General features: G+C 37.3%; 1 protein-coding gene across 1 annotated transcript; it reads left to right on the forward strand.

Moving 5' to 3' along the window:
• Positions 1 to 1,249: 1,249 nt before the first annotated feature.
• Positions 1,250 to 26,190, forward strand: LOC114524941. Its single transcript, XM_028546181.1, has 21 exons — positions 1,250 to 4,103; positions 6,436 to 7,385; positions 7,515 to 7,592; positions 13,279 to 13,455; positions 13,973 to 14,089; positions 14,430 to 14,522; positions 16,112 to 16,288; positions 16,713 to 16,763; positions 18,873 to 18,982; positions 19,302 to 19,384; positions 19,744 to 19,868; positions 20,357 to 20,487; positions 20,829 to 20,917; positions 21,239 to 21,309; positions 21,456 to 21,593; positions 21,684 to 22,216; positions 22,707 to 22,793; positions 23,127 to 23,194; positions 23,580 to 23,725; positions 24,055 to 24,229; positions 24,604 to 26,190. The coding sequence occupies exons 1-21, from the start codon at positions 1,541 to 1,543 to the stop codon at positions 25,044 to 25,046; spliced, it is 6,405 nt and encodes a 2,134-aa protein (XP_028401982.1). The 5' UTR covers positions 1,250 to 1,540; the 3' UTR covers positions 25,047 to 26,190.
• The last annotated feature ends 367 nt before the right edge of the window (positions 26,191 to 26,557 follow it).

Here is a 26,557-nt window from a genome sequence, read left to right on the forward strand (position 1 = left end):
AGGGTTATCAACCGTTTTTTGTCTCTTTAACCTTTGAACAATCACCCACCATGTATTGAATGTCATACTCGGAAATCATTTACCATATCTGATTCGTCTCAGAACGTAAGCCGGAAAATACATTGGAAAAGACATATGTTGCAGAATAGACATTGGTCCAGAAACCGCGCCACTAAACCACTCAATTGGTTTGCTAACCTTTTCGATTAAAATGTCCAAACTATTGTCAAAACTTTGACATAGGCTATCTGCCAAGCGTATAAGCTATCTGTGCCAGCCCTAAAAAGACCGAGAAAAATGTCTTCGCTTTAATATAAATATCTTTGTCCTTATCATGATGTAGGTTTCATAGCTGGTGGGGCTTAGGGGATTTTTATGTCATAAAAGGCTATGCACTATGCACTAGTATTACCCATTTGGTTTTCATTCATTGTCTGTAATACCAGTATAAATAAAACTTACCTCATCAAGTATTAAGAGAGAAAGCAACTCCATCTAAATTCTACCTATACTAATAAAGTTCTACAACAAACAAGGTCATTCAGCGCTGCGTCATCAAATGCTAATCAAGACGCATTCCCGATAAGCAATGCAGATACATTTTTTTGCATTTCACGTCGATAGTGCCAATTTTGGAATTGATTTTTAAAAATTTTATCGAATGGGAAGATTATTCTTTATTAGCTTAGAGATCATCATCTTTACACTGTTTGAAATCACCAGCATTTTCATCGAGTTTTGATTTTATTTCTCGCAAAAATTTGACCTCGGCGCCAAAATTCTTCGCGCGAAATCTATATTTGTGCCGCTATTGTATGAGTCTGGCGTTTGATTACTGACGTTTCCCTGCATCGTAGCGCTCGAAGAAGTGCTTATTTTGACCTAATACAGGCTCATATGAGGTATTTCATCAGGTAGGTCTCACACGCTGTAACAAGTATTGGAATACTTTCACAATAAATGGTTTCAACTGTGGGTGCAACAGTGCGAACGACTGTGAAGAGCTCTTCATGCGTCAATCATTAGCTCATGTGGCATGTTTAGATTGAGGACTGAGCAGATATATTTAGAGCAGACCGCGCGCTCATGGTATGTGATAGCAGGGGTGATAGGTAACATAATATGTGCAATGATTGTAATTAAGTTTTTAAGGCAATCATCCACCGCCTTTCCCCTCCCCCCGACATGGCATTATCGTAACTGTTAAGCTGTACATTGTTCATGTATTGTTCTCTCTCTTCTTCTTTCATTGTGCGAAATCATCTACATCACAATCAAGTACGAGTTTATAGGCGAACACGACACGCATCGGTGCGTGTGCTGATAACAAGTTTCGGGTTATTTTCTGCCCCTATGTTGCCTTGTTGGTGGTAGACATTCAACGGATGTCATATGTCACTTGTAATCTGACTGTTCGCTCGACGGCAAACAATTCCCATTAGGCTACGCCGTTCCATTTCGCGAACGTTTTGGTTATAGTCTGACAACTTACAGGCGAATAGAAACATGAACGGCGTTCAACTTATTTCGAGCGCATACCATGTCTGAAGAATTCTACAATAGATTAACACTGAGCGGCGAAGAAAACAGAACAGTGCTTAACAACAGCGTAGATAATCTCTCACACAGACATGGTTGTCAATATTCCTCTCAAGCGAACGCGTCCGAGGTAACAGCCGCGAATTCACGACCGTATCGAATTGATAACCGAGTTGAAAGAACGGAAGTAAATCTACATTTAAAACATCGGACCCTCAGACGGAGCACTACTTCAGAATCAGCGAGTTCTCGTGGGCGACATAGAGCAAACGACCAAAACAGGCATTTAGTTCATGCGAATGATGATTTGCGGACATATCGTACAAGTTCTGGCGGTAGTTACGAAGGGGAAGAAAGGCGATCTCTTGTTTTTTCGAATGCAAACGAGTGCGACAGTGGGGCAGTTTTAGATCGCAGTTACATGCCTGAAATTCCACGAGCAACTCCAGCTAGCAATGAGCAAGCTGTAGTGGTGGGGGCAGAAAACAGTAAAGCTTTAGTAGAAAGAATGAATTCGTATGGCGGTTCTGAATGGAATGATGCAAATCTATCACCATCATTGACAAAATACAATTGCGAAGGAGTACCGTACGCGAACTATACACAGCCGTCAAGCAAACAGGCTCAGCTATGTCCACACGTCAAAGGTCAGCAACAAGAGGGTTTGCGAGAAGACAACAACAACGTGTCCTGTGTTTCGTTTACCGATCGTGATGACAAGAGATACAACCCAACCTCAGCTAAACATCACCTTGCCAGTAGATACACTGACAGATATATGATGTACCATCCTGGGGATTTGGAGCGACAATATAGGACCGATGACCCACCATCCAACTATTATTTCGGTATTCAAACCGAAAACATGATGCGATTGAAAAATAGAAGTAGGGAGAAAAACGGTCGCCAAATACCCGGCTCTTATGCTAAAAACGAAAAACACGGGCTCAGTAAAACCTTGCCAAAGAATTCTCGATACTTCTCTGCTTCGGACCGCAATGTAAACAGCTCCGATTCGGAATCTGGACCGAGCTCAAGCGAACAAGAATTTTGGCGTAATAGTTACTGCTTGGAGAAGACACGTAGGAAACGTGTTAGAAAGAAGGGAAATTATCGTGCGAAACATTATTTGGGAGAAAGTGATCCTAGTGAACATTCAGATCCTGGTTATATACGGTACAATGAAGAATTTCCGAGCCATATTTGTTGTTCGTCTGCAGACTGCGAATATGAACAACAGAGGTCACGCTTGTCTGTTTATGGTCTTAACAATCGTAAAAAGATTTCAACGAGTCTTACTTCTGTTAGCTCGATCGATGACGAGGCTTGCGCGTTTGGAACTGGCTTTACGTTTAACCGTATTTCACCGCGTGGAAGAGGTAAATCACGTATTTCTAAAATAAACGTCAAGTCATTTTCTACTGTACAACTTAACCCGTCTCGATTAACGCGTGCAACCAGTTCAACTGGTGACATTGGAATTCGTGATGGGGCCCATTCGCGATTGTGTGCTATTGAAAAGAATGGAATAAAATCAGTGACGAGAAAAACGACTAAAGACAGTCCTTCTGTCTCTGTGACTGTAGAACTGAGTGACAGTTCGTGTACATCACCATCTTTAAAGAAGAGTCCGTTTAATTCACATATAAGAGGAAGAAAATCTTCAGTTAGTGGGAGTGAGACTACTCCTTCCACTACACCAGTGCCCAGAATATGTACTCCAGAAATTGTAGATGATAAATTTCAGGCACCTGCTTCTAGAAGTTTCAAGACTATTTGTTCACCTGTCTTGCAAAGTCCTGGTGTTTTTATTTCAGATGAAGGGGAACTAAACACTTGTACTGAGGAGGGTGCAAAAGAACTCCAAAATTTGATCGAAAATTTAGAAAAAGATGTGGAATCAGAAGTTAGTACTGAAATAAAGAGACCTGATCTGTTAGAAACAAGTACTGCTATTAATACAGAAAATGATACCAATGACGATATTCAAGATGCCACAAGTCTCGAGAGTATGGTTGCTTCACCAACTGATAGTAAAGATTTGCATTTATCCAATGAAGATGACTTACCAGTAACACCAGGTGGAGGGAGTAGGTCGTCATCTTTTCCATTTGGGAGAGATGTATCATATTCCATTCAGAAAACATTTGTAACACTTAATAACATACAAGAAGAAGATGAGGCTGGGCAATCAGATGAAAGCACTGGACAATTTCGTAGGAGACGAGAGTCTCTGCCTAAAACTTTACGTAGGCCATCATATGTGAAAGCACAATCAAGTAATAATCAAATTGCCCCAAAATCAGAGGAAGAAAAGAATATGGAACCAGGGAGTAGAACCAAACCAAATGGTAAAGAACATCATGTCTACTGTAGTGAGGAGAAACATGAAAATGAACAAATTAAACAAGGAGAAGAGTCAAAGACCAACGTTAGTGATGACAATGAAAATAGCAGAAGACGAGAAAAGAAAATTGAAAGACCTCGAATTCCAACTATACTTATGAATCTTGACAAAGCTCTTGATGAATTTTTTGATGATGTGAAGAATCAACAAGCTAATGGTGAGTAGGGTACATTGTAGAGTTATCTCGAGGGTTGTATCAAAAAGTGAAAAAACATGTTTTCAAAAAACAACTCAACACATTTCTCTTGACAAATATAGATTGTGAGCTCTTCAAAGCTGTGGGGGAACATAGTTGTGAAACCTTTTATGAATTGCCATGTTTCTGAATTTTAACATGATCAGCTGCCAGTTAAAACATGAAATAGCAGAAAGGAGATTTGCTTTGTGGGAAGCAAATATCTTTCCTATCAAATTCAGAAACATATTTTGTTACTCACATGCATTTTCCAATCAGGCCAAATATAACAACGGCTGGCATAGGGGACATTTTCCAAAATCTGACAGTATTGAGTATTATATTTAAATAATTAATTTCTGAATGCAGTACAATTAGGGATATTTGACCCTTAGATGGCAGGGGCACATTTGGCAATTATTTAGCATAATGCTTGGCAATTTGTTTCTGGCTTTTTTCGTTTTGTATATGTATAATTCACTACATTCCATCCTGAAATAATCATAGTTCATAATAATTAAATTTTGATTTTTAGAAATTTCCATGAAAATTTTATTCCAATTCAATTTCTGTAAACATATTCAAGATTGTTTCAGAGACAATTTACATTGCCACCTGTGTTTATTGCGATAATGTCTGACCATAGACTTTTATTTGTTTAATAGCATTATCGACTCTAAATTCAGGTGTTCAAGTTTTATTGTTGTGCATCCTTTCATAAAATGGCCATATGATATTTTATTACTTTCCTTTGCTCACCTCGTAAATGCTATTGATGGAATTGGATACCATTCACCCAAAGCTTCGGTTTGCAATTTACCGTAAGTTATAGCTCTATTAGATGTGAGGCTTCATATCCTGTGGCAGATGTCTGAGACCTTTCAAATTACAAATTAATTAGGTAGCTGGCTGTAATTAGGCATAGATACATTTCTCCAGGTGGTGAAAGATTTCTTACACAGGGTATAAGATTCCTGGATGTAGTTATTCATTGATATTTTACAATTTTTTGCACAAATCCATTTTTAATTTAATTGGGAAATATTCTAGCTGCAATTAAGAATACTGAAAGATCCAAAAACAGCACATCAAGTGTGTCAAGTGTGTCTGTTGATTCCAAGAATGAGTTAAAATAGTATCCTATTACAAAGTATTATTTCATTAATTAGTACATTGACATTGTCCTGATTCCACAGGCAACATATGGAAGATATTAATTTAGAGCTATTTTTAAGGGTTTAATCCTCAATTTGCAGCAGATATAGCTACTGCTACAGACGGCTAAGGAATGAGACTTTGTTTTATTGCATTCAAACTGAGGACATCTTACAGTATTTAGCGAATGACATGATGCTTTCACTGCTTTGTAATTACAGCTCCCCCTACTTATATAGGAATCCCTATTTGAAATCTAACTAACCAAGATGATACATATGTTTATTGCAAATTCTACAATTGTATCATGGTTACCACCTGTCACCACAAGTACACCACTGCACATATAAAATACCAAGCTGGGCGCTCTGCAAGTTCATAGCGATATACCGGTCTATCTTTGAATACATTTTAATATTATTTTCAATGAAGCCTTTTTTTACTGAACTCGAAAAACCAACTGTACATTAATTTTTTTTCGGTATTATTAGGATCGTGCAACAAGTGGTAACGCATGACTGTGTATTATCCCATTTATCAACGCACTTCTTTTTATGTACAATCAGATTATAACTTCCTGTGATTCATGATACCTTCCTGTGTATAATTATCACCTTGGCAATATATTTATGTTAACAGCTTCAAATCACAAAGTAACGGGACAGTAAATTTTTTTAGTGCTTAGTGGCAATGTTACACGAACACTTCTGATGAACGCTCAAAAAATCATTCGCTGGTACAGCGAAATACATTCTTTACTAAAGCCAGTTTTCCAGTGGTCGCCTAAAGCATGATTAGTTCATTCAACGAAATTTGTTCTCAAAAGCCTATGACCTAGAGCCCTTGTTTCAAATCCATCGAAAGAGCTTTTATCTGCCTGACAAGTATAAAGCTTTCGTGCTTCATTCGCAGCCTTGGCAGAGTTAAAGGATTTTATGATTATCGAATATTTTTAGTGGGGATAGTAGTATTAGCCATGAAAGGATCCAGCGAACTTGTGTGTATATATATATATACATATAACTTAAGCTCGAAACTCATTTGTAACGTATAATTTTGCACTCGATTTAAAGTTCAATTGACCTTTAACCAGATATTCCATTTGGCGAAAATGCTGCGCAGCTTTTATAAACAATAAAAGTTTTCGTGTGTTTTTTAGGAGTCGTTGAAGCAAAGAAAACCGTTTCGAGGCAAGAAAGTGCTCCACAACTACCAACCAATGTTACAGTGTCTGGCGAATATCGAGAACCTCGCAAGCGCAGTAATTCTATAGATGACCCAAGTACAACGGTAAAGCTGATCGCCTCTGAAGCAGACTCGACGTATATGCAGAGAGCTGATGGCAAAGTGGAACGAAGACATGAAAAGAATGATCAAAATGATATTGATAAATCACTTGAAATTCTTGATGAACTTGTTGTGGAATTGAGTGAGAAACCTGGTAGTCAAGAACGACCGGCGTTGTCACGTAATGTTGATGGTAAGAGCGCTGGCTCTGCAAGTGATGTGGTAATGTCACCCAGTCCTAGTCAAACTAGTATTAACAGTGAGAAATCAACATCAGGAAGTGAACACATTGGTAAGGATGTTGGTGTGTCTCCTCTATCAGAAATCTATCCCAGTCGTTATCACAGTGACCCTACACCACGAGTGAAAGAGGACTACACAACAATACAAGAGACGATTACTGAATATGATATCAAAGCCAGAAACAGTAACAGCGAACCTGCAATTAATGGCAAACTATTGGAACAAGCAGCAGATCTTGCGAAGGCAAAAGCTGCGGAACGTGAGGAGAACGCTGAACAGAAAAATAATATTGAGCCTGCGACTTCAAGTCCTGCAGATTTGGCTAGCAATGCACAACCACAACAGAAATTGAGGCGAAGAGAAAGTGAGAAAGCTCGACGGAGACAAGCTGCGAAGGTTGCTGCTCAAATTGAAGCAAATGCCAAAGAAACAAAACATGATGATGGTGATGCGGATGGAGAATCTGGTGAAAAGACTGGTGACCAGCCAATCACAGAACATCATACTTGGCCGAGGACAAAAACGGAGCCTGAGCCTGGAGAAACACAAACTGGAAAGAAGAAGAAGGCTTCAAAAAGTGTAAGTGAAAGTTTTGTTCGTATGTTTAATGTTTATAGGTGAAAAAACCACGTTGGTGTCAACTTATCTTAGTAAAATATAGTCGTGTATTTAGTCATTTCTCTTAGTCATATCTTATTTTTCATTCAGGAGATGCGATGGCATGTTGTTCAAAACTTGATAGAAACTGAACAATCTTACGTGCAAGCTCTGCAGTACCTGGTCAAGGTAGGATTGTCTGTATTAATCGCGGATTAGTTGTTCGAGTCTACTCTATTCTTTCTTGGTATACGCTACTCTTCAGTGTCTACCCTATCCTACCCTACTCTAACCTACTCTACCCTACGCTGCCCAGTTTTACTCAATATACTGTACCGTACATTTTTTAAACCATGGCAGAATTTAAAACAAAACCAGAAAATACGACTTTAAAACTCAGTCTTCAATGGTCAATAATCCAATGATTGGTCAATGATAAATTATTTAGCAATCGATAAAGCATGCCGTGTGTTATCACTAGCTTTAATTAAGTGTTTCAGTTAAAGCGTTTTTCAAAAGCTCGACATGATTACAGTTCGTTAGTTACTTTAGAGCCACTTGTTTGAAAAATGCCTTTGTCTGTCATTTTCCAAGAACATCGATATATTTAATCAGTTATCGCTGACTATAATGATGATAGATTGGGTGCAGTTCAAAATGATTGATTTACTTGTCAATAATAACTGTCTAACTGTTAAATTGAAACCCGGTATTTTTGAGAAAGGTCCATCCTTTAAATAATTCGACCATTAATCATGCTGCCGCCGGGATTCATATTTGTCAAACTTCAAATAAAACCTAATTACATCTTCAATGCTGAGTACTTGCTTCCAGGCTAGGGGATTATCATGACTTGCATATTATAATTGATTCTCTTTATTTGCCCAAAGAAATGGTCGGCATCTACGCAGCAGTAACAGAAACAGCAATGTACGGCTCGAACGATAATTGCCTTTGTCGATATTATGTTCTTTTGTTCCTAAATGCGCCGCTGAATGAGAGACATTAAACTAATGTACCCTGCATCGGCCGCCTTTAAGATTCGGCTTTTGATAGCACTCAGTAGACATATACGAAAGAGAATTTTCAAGTAGGGGGCGTCTGGGCAGGAAGGAGTTAACACTGATCAATTTGCCCAAATGTAAATTTAATGCTGGCGTATTTCTTTGACTGTTGCTCTGACCTTGTGATTGGTATACCGTAACTTAGCCACCATTTTGGGTAATCATGTCATGTTTTGCGCTAATACATTAGCTTGTCATTCAGTATATTTTCCTATCATGGCCTTTACCTGACTCTGCAGGTCATTTTGCCTACTAAGGTCATCCACAATAGTTTGTTCAGCTATTCTTTTCAAACGCAATTGCATGTGGATTTCAATGGCACCAGCATGCATACAATGAAAAGAACAATTTGACGCAAAGGTGTATATAATTATGATTAAGTCACAATACACGCATTGCCATTGATTTGTTTGCTCTCAATTCTAATCAAAATTTACGCTAATATACGACCTGAGCGTTAAAGCCTGTTGTTTAATACACAGTCCAACTTTGTCTGATCTAGTTCACCTCTGCATTATGGACGCTTTTCAATCGTCTTCACAGGTTTTAGACACTTTGTTGTCTGTTGCATGACTTACGGTGTATTGGGAATAAATCAACCCTCGGATCAACCGAGGTAGATTACTTCTCCCTTTTTCAACGAATAGAGTAAAATCTATACGTTAGAGTTGGTACGACAAAATTGATCATGTGAACCTATACAGCTGGTGTTTCATGTGTCACATAATTCGTCATTCATTTGTCGTAGCTGAATCACGGCTCGTAATTCGCTATAATTCAGATTTCATAACAACGAATCACCGCATGCACGTTACGGTGAATTGTATAACATGTGAAAAATCAGGCTTTTAAGAATATATATTAAAAAGTATCTTATCTAAAGTTTTCCTTAAAAAGTATTTAGAAAGATCTATTCATGAGGTAATGACACACCATAAATGTTTTACTGTGGTTATTTAATTGTAAAGTTTTCATTCGGTCATGCAACTGTCCTAAAATTTAGTCGCTATAAAAAACTGCATGACCGCTTGTAGGCCAGCACGATACGATTAGTTGTAGGCACTGTCATGACCACTTTGGTGTTATGACGAATGAAAAACGAGTGCTGAACATTTTGCTTTTTCCTCTGAAGACGAAATTTAAGATTGACGTTTGTTGCGTGTTTTTGAATCACGCATACACGATAGACTTAGTACACGTTTCTATAATGACATAATTCTCATCTTGTAATAGCCTAGGAAATAGAGGTGATGTTTGACGTGGGGTATAGGTCTGCACGCAGGCTTTTTTGGGAAGGTCAAGGTTGTTATTTGTACCGTTTAATTCGTATGCATTATGAAAATATTCCTCTCAGCAAGTACAACCGCATATTCTAACACAAGTGGATTATGTTCAATGATTTCAATAACTTAATGTTTTGTAGTTCTCCACATTCGTTAAAAGTATGTATATGCCATTAGCCTCCTTGTCAAACTGGCCCGGAGGGCATATATAAGCTGCATTTTTCACCACTGCTCCTGGTCCAAAAATGTTTTTCAAATTTTTGGGGTGCTTCAAAATCTTTAGAATCAGGACTGTATTAATGCACCCCGCTTAGAACATAAATGGAAAATTATATATACTCCCATAAGAGTTTTTTTCCCGGTTTGCAATTAGAAGAAGTTTAGGCCATGGGCAGTGTTAGACGAGGCAACATTTAGAATCGCGTGATATTGAAGAGAGTTGAATTGATTAAAACATTTTGTTGTGCATGATTATGCTGTAAATGAAACAGGATGTGCAGTTAAAACTTTAATTTCAAGTACTTGTTATCCGTTAAAAGGATTAACACAGCCTGTTTTGCGGGAAGTCGAGACTAAAAATTAAGTCCATGGACGCTGCTCACTTGGAATGTGCTCGGAGACAGCCCTTTTGGCAATTGAGAAACGCGCAGTTCATAATTATGGTTAGGTCGTCCAGTTGTTTGGCGTAATATTTGAACCGAGATAATCATTTTTACACATTAATTATGTCATGCAAATGTTCACTCTTCCCTGTTTATACTTGACCACCCGCTTTGACTAAAACGACACCAGGTTGAGCAAGGCACAGCAAAGAGCGCTATATAGTGCAAAAGTATTCCGACAGTTCATTTAGTTGAGAATTAGTCATGCATCGAAATTCCTAATATAACGGCTATTAAGGTATTATAGTTACCAGGTCTCCCAGTCGCGCAAAAGCGTATTTACAAAACAAGATAAAATTGAAGAGTGGAACTGATAACACATGAAACAAATCTATTAAAGAAGCTAAATTCTGCAATCTGTGACAATTTTTTACGTCAACTTTCAGTAATTGTCTTTATATGTCCCATATTGTTGGCAGCATCGATTTAATAATTAGGAATTTCTAACCCTTTTAAATATGAATATCTATAAGTGGCTAAAAAATTCATATCAAGACATAATGTTTCTAATTATGCTATTTTAAAGAAAAAGTACAGTCGTGAAAACACCAGAACGAAAACAGATGTTACGGATTTGAACCCAAGGTCACGCTTGCGGTGTTGTTTTTCTTTGCATGATATGATTTCAAACTGGGGAAAATAACTTCAAGCATGAATTCTGTGGTATGAATTGACGTCAACTTAACCAAACCCTGTAGTAAATCTTTAATTTCCTTCTTCGAAAACGTCATTCTCTGCGGTAATTTCCCGTCTCTTTTCACGATACTCATCCGTTGCCAGTACAGATGTCAGCAAAGATTTCATTAGTGTTATTAAACCTGCAATATTTCTGTTCTGAAAATAGAACCTGTTACTAAATATAAAAATAGGATATTCATTGCACAAAAATGTCATTATACCATTATGTACATAGCGACTAAGAATTTCAGGTTGTGTGTATGGTGTGTGGCTGTGTGCACAGGTTCAGCATCAGAGCTAGGATGTCATGATTGCATACTTTTCGTACTCAAGTGATTTTGTGGAAAAAGTGACCGAAATGTTATGTACTAAATACACATTATTTTGTAGGACTATAAGTTGTATTGGTCTCAGAACGTAGACCTGTATTTACAGTTTAATTCACCGAATTTTAGGCTCTAAATAAGACATTACCTGTCGTCTTATTTGAAGTGGCTGTATTTATATAATTGCAATAGAAGCACGAAGCGTAAAGGGAGCATTTAACATTAGCGTATTCGTACCCAGGTCGCCGAGGACATGAAGTAACCGCTAGTAACATCACTTTTTAAGAAACATTTGTTTCAGGCCTACTAAGATGTGCTGTATTCTTTTTACCCTGTATAAACCTATACAATAATAATCATTTATACCAAACTCAGCTGGAATGCTTTTTCTCTACTGTGTCGCTAACGACGGGGTCATCATTCGTTTGCTTGTCTTGTACTGACCTTGAAAAAGTTCAAATTGATCTGTACGAAGTCGAGAATAAAGAGACTGCTTTTATACGCTATAATACTACATGTAAGCTTAATGATTGCGAAAATTTCGTCACACCTGACATATATCAAAAGTTGAAGTCAGACCTACATTTCAGATGTATCTAGTCCTAAGCGACCTTTAACACCAAACACTCATTGGAACTTGGGCGGGAATGTCGATAGTATATGTGCTAATAAGCCATTATTCAACTGTTTTTACAGCGGTAAATATGGCGGAAGTACTAAACCCCTTAAACTGAGAAAAAGCTCGTTATATGCCATCGTCATGCATATAAGTATACTTATACAGCTAATTTAATGAAGGTACTCCTAAATCATTAAATAAAACCCCAAACTCTGAGCGTGCGAGGAAAAAGAGATGTCTCGCAAGGCTTACAACAGAAAATGTATTAAATGTAACTTGAATAGGGAAGAATACGTAACAACCCATCATCCCTTCGCGATTCATCTGTGTTTATAGTTTACAGTTTTGAAAATGCAACCTATATATATTGAGTTATAGCTGTATACGATACGAAAGTCGAGTTAAGTAGACTCCACTCATTCCATATCACATTTTTATGTATAACGTGTTTTTTGTCGTGAGTTTGTACTATTAGGCGGTAGGTAAAATTCTGTTCATATTTCGCCTTGAGACATGTTGTTTGTTTTCAGTTTGGAATTTGTTTTACGACATTGGAGTTTCGTGTCAACACATTCCTTACATTCTTCGCCTATCTTGAACATTTTAATATCGCACTTTATGCGTGATTTATTAAAGTGCAACTTACAAATAACAATAAACAGGAACTCTTAAGTTAACCACCTTTGTAATAAAGAGTGCGTGGGGTTTAGTTCCTAAGAGAAAGGCACGGAACATTCAAATAATATTATATTTCACTTTATTTCAAAAAATGCTTTTCGCTCAGAAATTTTAAAGCTATTACTTTGTCCCGCATATTTCACAGGCTAAATCATGATAATCATGATAATAGTATATTACATGCATGTTGTGTTTATTTCTTCCCCTGATAGCACAGCGAAATATACAATTTCATTTTTTGCATGGTCCTAAATCTTTTCCCATTTGGTAATTTTAATTAGTCTGCTGCATGTACATATACAAACTCCGGTTTCCAGAACGGGTTTCTCCTTGTGTTCCTGTCCACCAGGGCAGTCTCACTTTAAGTATCTTCACACGAAATTGAAGCTTGGTGGTTAAGACAAAAACATAAGCACCGTGAATGGTGGAGTAATTGCCATTCAAGTGCTATACCGAATTAAATTTCTAAGTTCTAAAGAGGAAAAATGCTTTCCCTCAAAAAAATACTCTGACATGTACGAATACTTTATGACAACCGATGATGCTGATACTGAGTATTTTTTAGGAATACTTGAATCCACTGCGGAAGAGCGAAGGAATTGTTGAACCAGCTTTGGTGAACGAAATGTTCTATCAAATTCCAGAAATTTTAAAGTACCATGAAGGATTTCTTAAACAACTGGCAGTACGTGTTCAAGACTGGAGTGACAATTCTAAACTTGGCGACATTTTTGTTTCAGCTGTAAGTTTAATCGTTGATTCGTTGCTTTTTTACAGTTTTACCATAGTTGAAGTTTACCATTGGTGGACCTAAGCTGCATGTATATTTTCTTTTCATTCAATTTTATCGTCCCCACCACAGCTTCTATTATGCAATTAATATTTGCAGAGTTTTTCAGAGAAATGTCTTTGTGTTAGTATTTTGTGATATCCTCGAAATGCATGCTTCATAGCGTTTATTGATGATGTATTATGGTGACCTTGAGAAAGTGTGTCTTCATGTATACCCCGGTGAACCTGCCTCATTATCTTTTTAGTTTAATCAAATGTCAGATTTTCAAACTCATAGAGGAAAGGCTCTCCATAAGTTCAAAGTATATACTTAAAACGGTAACACATTTTAAGCAGATAAAATGATGAGTGATGCCCCATACATTGATTTAACCACGAGAAAAAAGAAAGATGGCGATCAATTACTTACGGCTTGAACATGGTATAGTATTTTTATTACAATTAAACAATTGTTAATTTCTCTTTAGTTCACCAAGTGTGTACTTGTAGATGCATACAGTCAATTTATCAACAACTTTCTACGTGCGAGAACAGCAGTTCGTTCGGCAGCAATGGCGAAACCAGGATTTTCAAAGTATTGCGAGGTACTATTATTTACACATGCATAAGTGGACTTTCAGATATTACAAATATATTCGTGGATACTGTATCCAACATGCTTAATACAAACCGTAATTAAGAAGATAGATTAAGAAGATAGATATAAATTACTTTTGCACGCATGTCCCTGGATCTACGGTTTAAAAGCTCCCTCAGAGACAGAGGACTCTTTTAGTGTAAGAGCAGTCCATTAAGTAACAAAGCTTTCTCTCTTTCAATGATTGTTTTTCAATGTCGGTTAAAGTTTTGTTGACTCAAATCATGTCCTTTTACCAGGTTGACATTTAACTAGCGTAGGCTAAAATATGCTTTTCGTTGTTTTAGCAACGTTCACGTGATCACAAAGAGAAACTTACGTTACAAGATTTAATGATCATGCCAGTTCAAAGGATTCCCAGATATGAGCTAATTATAATGGTAAATTATCTCTTTCTATATTTTTTCACTGTTAAGTTAAGAAGGTTTCTATATATAAGCCTATTAATACATTGTGATAATGGCCTTCGTAATGGTATATTTTAAACTTTTCATCTGCGAAGCAGAGCCATTAAGGTATAGTTTGTGCCTAGATAGAAAAACGAGGTTTGCTTTAGTTAGTCGTGAAGGTGTACGTGGAGAGGAAATGTTTTCAAAGCATTTATAAGACACGAAAACCTTCGAAAACCTAAAAAACAAAAACACGAAAACCAGAGAAGAGTTTCTGTGCGTGTGCGTGAGTTTGCCAAGAGGCTGAGAATGGCAATATATCAATTGAGTGATTTTAGTTTTCCATACACTGCCTTTACCACAAAATATTGTGGGGGATCTTTTAAGACATGGGAAAGTAAAATCTTATAATCCTCAGTAGTTAAAGCATTCCAAGCGACGCGGATGAAATTGATAGGCCAAATCATAACTTACACTTGTGGAGGGTTTGGTGCAAGAGGTGGGATGTCTGCATTTCCAGTTTTCAATTTGCTAACTTTGATAAGAAAATCAAATATGTCGATATCTCTATCACTAGTGCTTTTTACTGGCATTTTCTGATTTAACATAACTTTGATGGATTGCCATGATTTTAAAATCCATCAGATATATCTCAGATATTCACAAGCTTTTCGCCAGGTCCACTGAATTAAAAAAACCTCCTAAAATTGAGTTAATAACACCTTCTTTCTTAAATTTGCTGGCGTTTTTTTCATATTTACTAATTATATAACCCTATGACCTCTTGGCCATACTACTGTCAGACTGCTGTCACATAGCGATGTCTCATAATCATCATCAACCAGCCGCATTTTTCGGTGATCAGTTTCTTCGGATTTCCAATTAATCTCATCGTATGGATTATACCGTGATGTATTTTATCAAGAGTTGTTAGTTCGAAATCATGAACAATTTTGTGTGTTCTCCCGGCTCAGTTCCCTTGGAGCTAGTATTTTTATCATAACAATGCAATTAAGGAACCTTGCGGATAGTTTTATTCAGGATATAGTCCGCATAAATCGGAAGAAGTTTTGTTTACAATTAATCTGGCGTTGATATGATGGATCTTGAGTATACATATCCCTGTTTAATGAGCCTTTTAATTTAATTCAGATCCGTATTTGAAAGTTGTACCATATGTAATGCTACATGTACACTACATTGAGGTTCTTTCTACCAATGATTTAACCTAAAGCAGCGAATGAAAATACATAGTGTAGAAATGAAATGAAAAATACATTCATACATGTTTTAAGAAAAGTTGGGATGACATCCTTTTGAACAGACACCCAACAGAAACTTTATATCCCTTGAACATGAGTGACACACTTTTCAAGCTGATATAATTCAATCGCTGTAATACGAGATGCTCCGACCTCTGTCATGTTAATGTTATCACAAATGTCCCTGAAGCAAATCACCGATTCTAGCATGATGTTATATATACACAACGCAGTTATATCATGAAATACTGGATGACTATTCCTACCCTAGCGCAGTTGCTTCCTCTGATGTACGCATGGCACTTGTTACAATTTTAGGATTTATTAAAGTACACACCTGCGGAACACCCTGACCACGGGAACCTGCTCTCTGGACTGGGTGAAATCAAGACGTTGGCAGAACGAATGAATAAGGGAGAGCAGGAGATCGATCAGGCGGAGAAAGAGGCAGAAAGGCTGAGAGATATGGAGGCGTCCATTGAGGGCATCAGTGGAGTAAGTTAATACATATAGTTTGTGACTCAGTGGTTTATACATGTAGGGCAATCGGTGGTTTGCATATGATTCGTTTCTTTATGAGAAGAGAGCTTGCTATTTGCTTAAGCAATACACGGAACTTCTTACAGATACTTTGGTTTCCTCCTAATAAAAATCTCCGGAACTACTGAACATGTTAGAATTGGAAGCTCAGATGGCAGACGGTCATTAAAAAAGTGTCGAACTTTAGACACCACAAAGGTGCCGACCAGAGAAATCACGAATAGGAAACAATCGTCAAGCAAAAAAATTAAGCTTATAGGCAAATTTGTTCTACTGACAATAATTATAGCATGCTGTATATAGCTGCATGGATGTGCGTATCTGTCACCTTACTACTTTGTTTATCAGCTGATTCTCCCAACATCATTTTCCTCTGTAGCTTGTACTGCCAAGACGAAAGTATAAGAGGCAAGATTTGGTTGCAGAAATGGTATGTATACATAATTTACTTTTATATTAACGTATACCTCAAAAGTGACGTCAGTAATGTGAATAAGCACTGTGTGTTAAATTCCAATGACGAAAATGTTTGAAATTTTTGGCACTATGTTGATGAGTTTCGTAGTTAATTATCACATGCTTATTGTTGTCCAATGCAATTTAAGGTAGCAACCTTTTGTCATCTGCGCCCACATTAACAATATTTTCCCGTATATAATAGGAATTTAGAAACTGAACAATTTCGCAAAACTTTTGGTTCCTCCTGGGTCAGTACAATTCTGCAAATACGACCATCAGATGGCTATTATCCGTTCTTGATTGTCGTGTTACAGCAATATGAAATGAAATTTGGGCGACCAAAATTTTCACCAATAAAAGAATTTCGATCTCCCTCTTTTGCACGCACTTCATGTTAGGCTGTTACGAGATACTGGATAATTGTATCTTGTATTAATTGTATATAATGCAACGGTATTCCTAAACTTCGCTTAAAAAATCTAATCTTGCGCTGAAAGATATGGTGAGACATAAAGACTCATGGATGCACTGCTGTATGTTTCACAATATTATGGAACCAAGATGCGAAGCTTGGAATGTGGGGTTCTGTTTTTATCATCATATCATGTAACATGTCACAAATCGTAGAATTGCATAATGTCTTCCATTCGACCGCTGCATGTTGACTTACGAGTGTTATACCAATCTGGAGGCAGAGTGAAATTATCTAACTGTCATTAGTATACGCGCGTATCAATTTCTGATGTCTGATATGTTTACCTAAAATAAAGATTAACATTTATTATTGTTAACTTTGCACCAAGGCTTCAGACAAGTTACTCTATGTCTGTCTCATAATGCTCTGTACGTTTTTGCCAATAGCAAACGTCGACCATCTTCAAAATAGTGAAAGTTACCATTGCAAATAATATTGAAGCATTTAATCATTAGGCGAGATAAGCGTTGTTCTTTTCATGAGAAACATCGTTTCATCAGAAAATTTTTGCATGTCATCTCAGGTTTAATCGAAATACCTCCTATTTTATTTTACAACAAAACTGAAATTTCTCTCCCAACACTGAAATCATATTTTTGCGCATGCACCAAAATATGAATTTCTCATTTGTAATTTCAATTTTACAATCGAGCAATATCTCCAGATAGAAATCATCCGTCTGGCAATATTTGTAATAAATTCTGCCCACGCATTATTTGTTAATTTTCTATTTGCTTCACTTTTAAGTGCAATAAAATGAAATATGAAAGGTACACCTATTTCTAAAGACGGATAAATAACAGTTGCGGCTTATTAATTAATTCTTATATTAAATTTGCTTTTTTCGCACAACATTGGATAGTTGGATTCGCGTGTCAATATATAAGGATCATTTATCCCCTTGTCAGTTGCTGACATTATCAAAGGTCACACGGCCAAATTTAAATTAAGTTCTTAAACAATGACGATTGAAGATAGTTGGCCGTTATAGATTGAGACCAGGCGTGAACAATGCGCTTTTCGGTATAGTTTACCCGCACCACCCGAAAATAAATGCGAAAATTCGTATAAAGGCCCATTTGCACCATGCGATTTATCGTATACGATTCGTACCCTGACGTATGTGAACGTATGAACAACACACGTACAAATGTGACACTTTAAATTCTAAAACAAAATTGAATGAAGATTGTGGCATATAGACACTCTTTTGGATTCGTCAGAATGATAATTGCATACAACTTATCGTGTAGTCTAAATAGGCCTTAAAGCCGTGGCATTTTAATCTGTGAAATGATCATTAAAATGAGGAGAGATATGGTTCGATCGATACCTAAGTCAGGGATGAATCCAGTGCGGAGGGGGGGGGAGGGCTTGGCCAAACTGGTACTACTAATTGCTTACATAATTCAGCCCACCAGTGCCGCATTCCAGTGCCGCATACATCTGCCTTTTGTTACACATATCCAAGTTCCTTTCTGTAGCTGTCATGAGCACGTATATTTATAGACGAGTGATAAAAAATTCAAATCATTCATCTTAAAAGGGTAGCTTTTTTAGTTAAACTGATTATTTCATTGGTCTACGTTCATTTATTTCACACAGAAAGGAGGATTGTCAAAGAAAGATAGATGCTTGTTTCTATTTTCGGACCTGTTGGTATGTGTCACAGTCAAGCGAAAGCAGACCTCTCTTCGCAGAGGTTCTCTCAGTCTGTAAGTAAATTGTTCAAATTGTTTAGTGGTCTAATCTAAAAAAAGATTTGATGAGTAACAACTTATCTTTGCGGCAAAATTTTAACGACCTCCCCCCCTTTTAAAATGTTAGAATCGTACATGAGTGTGCGCAACATATTCATATATTCGTCGTGTTGTACATTATTCATTTCATTTATTCAATACAAATATGACCCCCCGATACCATCTACGCAACTGATCTCATACACCTGTGTACAACTAGTTTGTTCACATGCAGCACATTATACTTCTACCAATGAACAGTTTCTATATTAGGAACCTTTTTCAATTTTTGTAGATTTTCTGGCCAATCTGCAGCCGAGATGAACAAATACAAATATCTGTGGCAGTCTCCGTTGGATGATGTGGAACTCTTAACAAGTAAGAATTGCAAATATTAACAAACATGCATATGTAACCTTCTATAAAGAAAAAAGTTTATTCAAAATGGCTACAAGTACTCGTGGACCAAAAAAAGGTTTATCACCTAGAGTTTTCTCCGAAAACGGTAAATTCAAATAGCCTTGAACCTTTGAAAATAACTAAATGCTTGAATTGTTAACATGCATGTTTTGTATTTTTTGGACATTATTATCACGAGATTTGTAATTGATAAGGAGACGATGAGTTTTTTTTATGCCTTTTTAAACTATTTTGCAATAGCTTTCAATAAATTCCTAATTATACTTAGAAAAATACTTGTAAATAGGTCGTCATCTAATAATATTTCTTTGATAAAGCTGACGGTGATCTGAAAAGTCCTTTGAAGAATCCTGACCAAACCTACCGTGAGAAATTGGAGCAGGATCTAAATACTGTGGGCACTATCAGCAAACTGACTGAGTCCGTCTCAGTTGCACATCAGGTGTGTTGATTTATTATGATGTACTCAAATGAATTTAGGTGGGCTGGGATATATCTATATGGGAGAGACCCCAAGGGTTTTGTAGTTCCATTCATTTGCAAGTGATGAAACAGGTGGGCGTTGAATTCGCAATGTTTAAGATTAAGTATTCCATGTTACATGGAATGCTCACTATATCCAGGACTAAGGGCCACGGCAAAGAGAGAGAGATTGATATACTTTTTGTGATTTACACGTTTTCAACGAAACCTTCCGAGATGATCTTAATTTTCGCGAAAATGAATTTCCAATGCTAATCAAATAATTACAATATAGTTTTTATATTATATTATATACGATAGTCCCTCTACAGTCCCTCCCCCTGGTTCCCTGGAATGTGTGAAAGTGTAAATTTTATTCATTCAAAATGCAATGTATTGTGCATGGGAAAGAAAATTCATATGTGGCTATACATGTGGAAACATTACGTGCGATTTCATTTGTTTAAGACGCTTGACGATGCCATACGCGATCTTGCATCAGAACTTAACCGCTTACTTGTGGAACACCATTCACAACGTTCTTCAAATGCAACATTTATGTCATATGAAAATACTGTGGTTCTGAACGTCGGATCAAGGTTGGTATCAATATCGAAAGCTGGGTACGATCCTAAATGTGTTCAATTGAGTTATAACTTAGGATTAGCAATGATTTCACGTTGTAAAATAGTATCACACTCCGTTTTGGAATGGGCGTTCCAGCGTCCATTCTTCGACCTAGATTTAGTCTAACATGCGGATTCCTTGTAGATTTACATTGGACCTAGATTTAGTCTAACATGCGGATTGCATGAATTCGTTATCATTAAATTGTTCTGTAACAACAAAACAGATAATTAGAAAATGAACTCGAAATAAGTCTCGTTGGTTGTGTCACGAATCATACTTTAAAACTAAAATGAAATACTTACTTTTACAGAGAACCTGAAAAATACACGTTCGTGTTTCTCAGTAAAGAAATTAAATCATCTTGGGAAGCCTATTTCCTGGATGCCAAACAACAACTTGGTAAGTTAACTGCATGCTCGTTTGTTTTATGCATATATTAAATAGTAACATTGTTTATCACAGAAACTGGTTTTCTGCAATAACCTTCTTGTATTAACGGTAACCTAGTTCTGTCGGTAACCTAATTGCTCTCCTCAATTATTTGCCACGAACTTAACAACCGTTTATATCCACAAATTGTCAAATTGGACTGAAACAATATAGTATGTTTGATTTGTGCACGAGAAAAACGGCAATGAAAATGTGTTTTGTGACTATTAACGCTAGTGCAGTTGTGCGACATACGTTACAATTAATAATCTTCTATGAAATACAATTTAGCTTACGCAAAGGATTCTTCGCCAAACTTTCAAAACGCCATTCCAATCAACAAATCCAGAAGTGGCTTGCAGGTAAGTTCTGACAAGCCGTGTTTGTTTGTGTGTTTTATATTTATTTCACCTCCGTGTTTCTACTCATTCCACTAAACATCCCTTTTCTCTTCATTTTTGACGAGTTTTATTATGCATCATCTTCATTAAAACGTCTTTTGCTTCAGTTCACGTGCGCTTCACCAACTGTTGCGGCACGTTTGACAAAGCGAGGGACACATTGCGGATCTGGGGATTTATGGGTTGCAAGTAGTGATGGTTGTGTTGGTCAGGTCTCCATGTTGTCTCCGCTTAGAGAATTTGAGGTAAGGAAGAGAATTTGATCTTATACGAAGAACGATGGCTCATAAACTTCTTGCACACGTATAAACATCTCCACGAATTTTCTCTTGTAGCAAGGGACCACATATTCACCATGTCAAGCTCGTATTCTATCAATCTCACCAGTACCAGGCTGGAAACTAGCTGGAATAAACACGACGAATGTTGAGTACGAATTTAAAGATCCAGTGGAGAGTAATAACTCAACATTACGAAGCAAATTATCGGGATATAATTCCGATGAAAATATATCAACTAGTCGACGAAATGTGACAACATCAAAAGCTGGACGAGAGGAGATTATTGCATTTGATAGTAGTACAGACGACGATGATATGGGTGATGATTCATATGCTGCCTCACCCTCCCCTCCCTCATTCGATGGACGTCTCAGCCCAGAAGGTAGCAGTCTGGGTACAGCCGGAAGTTTAGACGGAGATCTTAGTAGTGATGGTCGAGATGATTCTGATTATCACGAAAATCAGTCGACAGATGACGAAGGCAAATCGAGACGAAGATCGGAGAAAAAAGATCTTGACACTCACTGTGACGACGCTGACGAGGCAAACCAACAACCAACTGTGTGGATGGGAGCTGAAGATGGATAGTAAGATATATATTTTGCTTCTATTATATTGAAATTTCTTTCATGAAGCAATTAGCTATTATTATATATGAAAAAACGATATTGCCGAGGAAATATTTACACATTCTTCAAGGCTGGTCATAAAGCATTCGCTTCGACTACGATTGCAGTCCAATTATAAGGATTTTCATACTTTCACTCAGTATCGCGGGTTGCCACCATGCATTTCATTTTCCCCGTCTTTGTTATTAAACTTTGCTGAGCACGGGGTTATTTAGTGGCAAACCCCAGAGCAAGTGTACCTGATCGCGGGTATAGTTTTACCAGCATTTATAAAAAAGATATTGGTTAATTTTGTTCCCAGGATCATAATTCACATCTGACTTCCCAAAGTTACAGTATCATACACGCTCATACACAGGAAAATATTAACTTGATGCTCGTTTTCATTATTTTATTGTGTGTTTTTTCCATCTGCATTCACATGCGATCTTTTCCCTTTTCTTTTCAGTATCTACATATTTCCAGTAACAAGTGCCGTAAAACAACGGCGAAATAAGACTAAGATACAGAAAGGTTCACCCGTACAATGCATATTGTAAGTATTGATTTTCTGTGCTATGTGCTATGTGTATGAATTTTAAAAATTATTCCTACTTCTATGATGCATAGTTGTAGACTCTTTATAGATAAACTTCCAGGGTAGCTTATTATACTAATTCCATGTTAGTTGCGTACATGCAAAGCAGCCCAGTCTGTCTATGAAATAGACTTTGAATGGTTTTAGCGTGGTCGAAATGTAGTCTGCTCGTAATGACCTCTCCCTGCTCCCGTCTTGATGAACGGGGTGGCACTCGCTATCAATGGAGGGTATGTGCAGATATACTTACAATAATTATGGTATTTTCTTTTCTACTATTTCTTTCTGTAGATACGTAGAGAATCAGGTTTTTGTCGGGTTAGCTAACGGGGATCTCTGTGTGTATAAACGTTCACCAAGTAAGTTAAACGTTTACCAAGTAAGAATCCTCCTTCTTCAGACTCTTCCCTATCAGTAAAGGAATTAAAAGACTTCAGTATTTGAACAAGGATGCAGAATATTTCTCTTTCTCATAACTAATAAGGGAATGGAACAAGCTTGCAAGGATAAAATAGCTTGCATCCTATTTTCAAGACTGTATTGTATAGATGTGGTTGAATTTACTTGGGTGTTCACAAAACTTACAATCAAGGCTAGCAATGTGCGGTTCTTTTTATAAATAAGTAGTTCTCATTCCCAAGAAGGGAAGTTCTGGACTGTTTGACCAATTTTGTTGTATACGTGGGGACTGGTTGAAGCACGTAGCTACGTGCCTGTAACCAATACAAATTTGTTGTTTAATAGATTATACTTGGGAAATTAACACACCAAGAAACATCACGATATCAAGCAACGCCCGTATTACTTGTATGACTGCGGTATTAGGTCGACTCTGGGTTGGCTGTAATAACCAAGTGGTCATTGTTAATACCACGACCTTAGAAATAGAGGTATGTGTAAAGCCAGTAAAGGCCAACTTATGCGAGCGATTTTCTTCTTTCGAGACATGTGATCGAGTGGATAAGTTACGGATTTTCAAATACCACTGGCACTGCCTCTCACTCAGGCACTTACACGTGTAGTCTTCATAACTACACACTCGGTTGCATCTGTCAAAAGTAGAAAATCAAGAGGGAAACTGCGCAAAAATTACAAGTGTATGAATTAAATTTTAAATTTTATTTTTGACTTTTGTCAAAGATACTTTGTTGCCATACGGGTTATGCTGGGATGACCAACCAGTAACTAAAACAAGACCGTGAACATTATTTCTTTGCAGACAAAGTTCAATGCGAGTGTTGACAGCAGTCGTTCACTTCATGCCATGGCAAGTTCCGGTATGGGAGTTTGGATCTCTGTACAAAGTTTATCTGTCATTCGCCTGTACCACGCTAGCACATTTGAACATTTGGCTGATGTTGATACGAAGGATGCAGTTCATAAAATGCTTGCAGGTAAATAGAATACAGGTAGTATTTGCTTCGCTAAGCCGCGTGGAAGCCTCGTTCTCTTAAATCGCGAGCCAATCGCCTTGCTTCTTTGATTATCAAAAGCCAGGCTGTATGCACGACAAAACTAGTGATAGCGTATCTGATTGGAAAGACTGGTGAAATACTGTCTATGCAGTGTTTCTTGCCCATGGCGTTTGTCTTCACTATATTATAGCGATAATTGTTTACCTAATCATTATTATAATGGATCAGAAGACGTGAGGTCACTCTTGTATCACTCTTGTGTTTTCTTGTTCGCGTTTACACTCGCTTATTTAGTCCTAAGCTCAATATCATTTGTAGAAGTTATTGATTTAAAGTATTCTCTCTTTCTGTAGGTTCTGACGCTATAATTAAGCAGCACAAAGCCGCGTGCTTACGTGTCACAGCATTACTCACATGTAAAGACTTGCTCTGGATTGGTACGAGTGCTGGAGTTGTACTAACATTGCCGTTACCAATCATTGCACCAAATGCAACCTCGGTCCAGGCCCCTCTTGACGTCTCCGCCTCAAGCCAGGGACACACTGGACATGTGCGCTTTTTAACCGCTGTCGAAATAGACAAGCCCGAGGAAAAAGATGAGTCAAGCAGTGGTCAATCTGCGAACAGATCACCTCGTCGTTCGCAGCTCAATATTGAGAAAGCTAATCTTCCCTTTCCCAGTGAAAATATCTTTATTATTAGTGGAGGAGATGGTTATGAAGACTTTAAATCTACTGCGAATGAATCTGCTGGACGTGAAGACAGTACCAACCATTTACTTATTTGGAAAGTCTAGTCCACGGATCTACATATGCATGTATGAACTGCTACACAGACGCCGTGTACTGTGCTACGTACGGAATTACGCAATAGGCCGCGTAGCTTGTCAGAGATATATATTGCGCTGTCAGCAAGTCTCTTTTCAAGGATATATATGGGATGTTAAACTCGTATTATAGTCAAATCCTGGAGCATACTGCTTGCATCTTGTTAAAAGTAATTATGAGGCAGGAAACTAAGGATATAATAGAATGTTATAACTTTTCTATCATGACAGACCAACTGTTTTCTGAATTAACACGAGGAGCTTCATTTCAGCATGTGATCCCTCTCCTTCGCAGAGGCCCTCGTTCTTTTAAATTACGAGGCACAGACGCGCTGGCAACCTATGCGCATGACCCCTCAGTAATAATCTCATGCTCAGTAAATAGACAAATTCGAATTGGTCTTGGATTAAATGGTTTGGTTGATTACTGATCGACGCACTAAAATTACTAGAATGACACGCTAGAAGTTTCCTAGCTTAGCGATCGCCGTATATTCCAGTCCAACATGACGTCTCTGCGGAGAAAAGAGGATCTGATTCACTAATTGTTATTATTACAATATCTGTCGTCGATTGACCTCGCCTCGACAAACAACCTCGACAAAATGCTATTAACTCTTCCTCGTGTAGGTTCAAGTTACTTCTAGAAAACTTTGCATGGTTGCTACGCACAAATGTTCCTCTCAAGGACGCATGTATAGCACAAGATGTAAGAATTTGGTATAGAATTATATATAGACCTAGTCTTCTGTACATATTAGCATACATTTTATATCCAATTATCCATTATTTTATTGCACAAGAAATAAAGAATGTAAGGATTTGTGTTTACAATGCATCTTGAGCTGAGATTATTAATTGCAGTGCATATCTTGAGATCTTTAGGTCTAGTGTTTGTGAGGACCTAATAAAGAGATAATATTATGAGCAAAAGTTATACAATTACAAGACAATAAGTTCATTCCTAAAGCTAACCGATACATCCATGTATTTTGCAATCAACGGAGATGTTAGAAAATTGTACCTCCCATATTGGGAAGTTCATTAAAATCACGGTTCAGTTCTGTAATGTAATTACTGGAATGGATTATTCTGCATGTTCATATTGTTACAAAGATAAATGTATTTATTTTAAACGTAAATATACATTTTGTATCTAAAACTCTTGTCACTAGCAAAGGTTTCTTTTGAATTTTTTTTCAGATTTTCATACACGCGATGTAGCAGTTAATGAATATAAATAAGATAAGTAATGGTTGCTATTGTTTATACGAAATTGCTCATATATTAAGTAGGGTGGTTTTGTGCTAGTTGTACACTCTACAGTTGCACTACACGGGCAAGCATTCCATGAAACTGTTATGATACTGATTTTCTGTTCTATATACTTGTGCCCTTGGACAGCCTCTGTTGACCCAGACCTTCGTCAAAGTTACCGATACGAACCTGATCATATATCACTAATTTCTGAATTTATTGGT

The sequence above is a fragment of the Dendronephthya gigantea genome, unplaced genomic scaffold (genome assembly GCF_004324835.1).
Source record: "Dendronephthya gigantea isolate DGI-Jeju-01 unplaced genomic scaffold, DenGig_1.0 000001F, whole genome shotgun sequence".
Classification (NCBI taxonomy): domain Eukaryota; kingdom Metazoa; phylum Cnidaria; class Anthozoa; order Malacalcyonacea; family Nephtheidae; genus Dendronephthya; species Dendronephthya gigantea.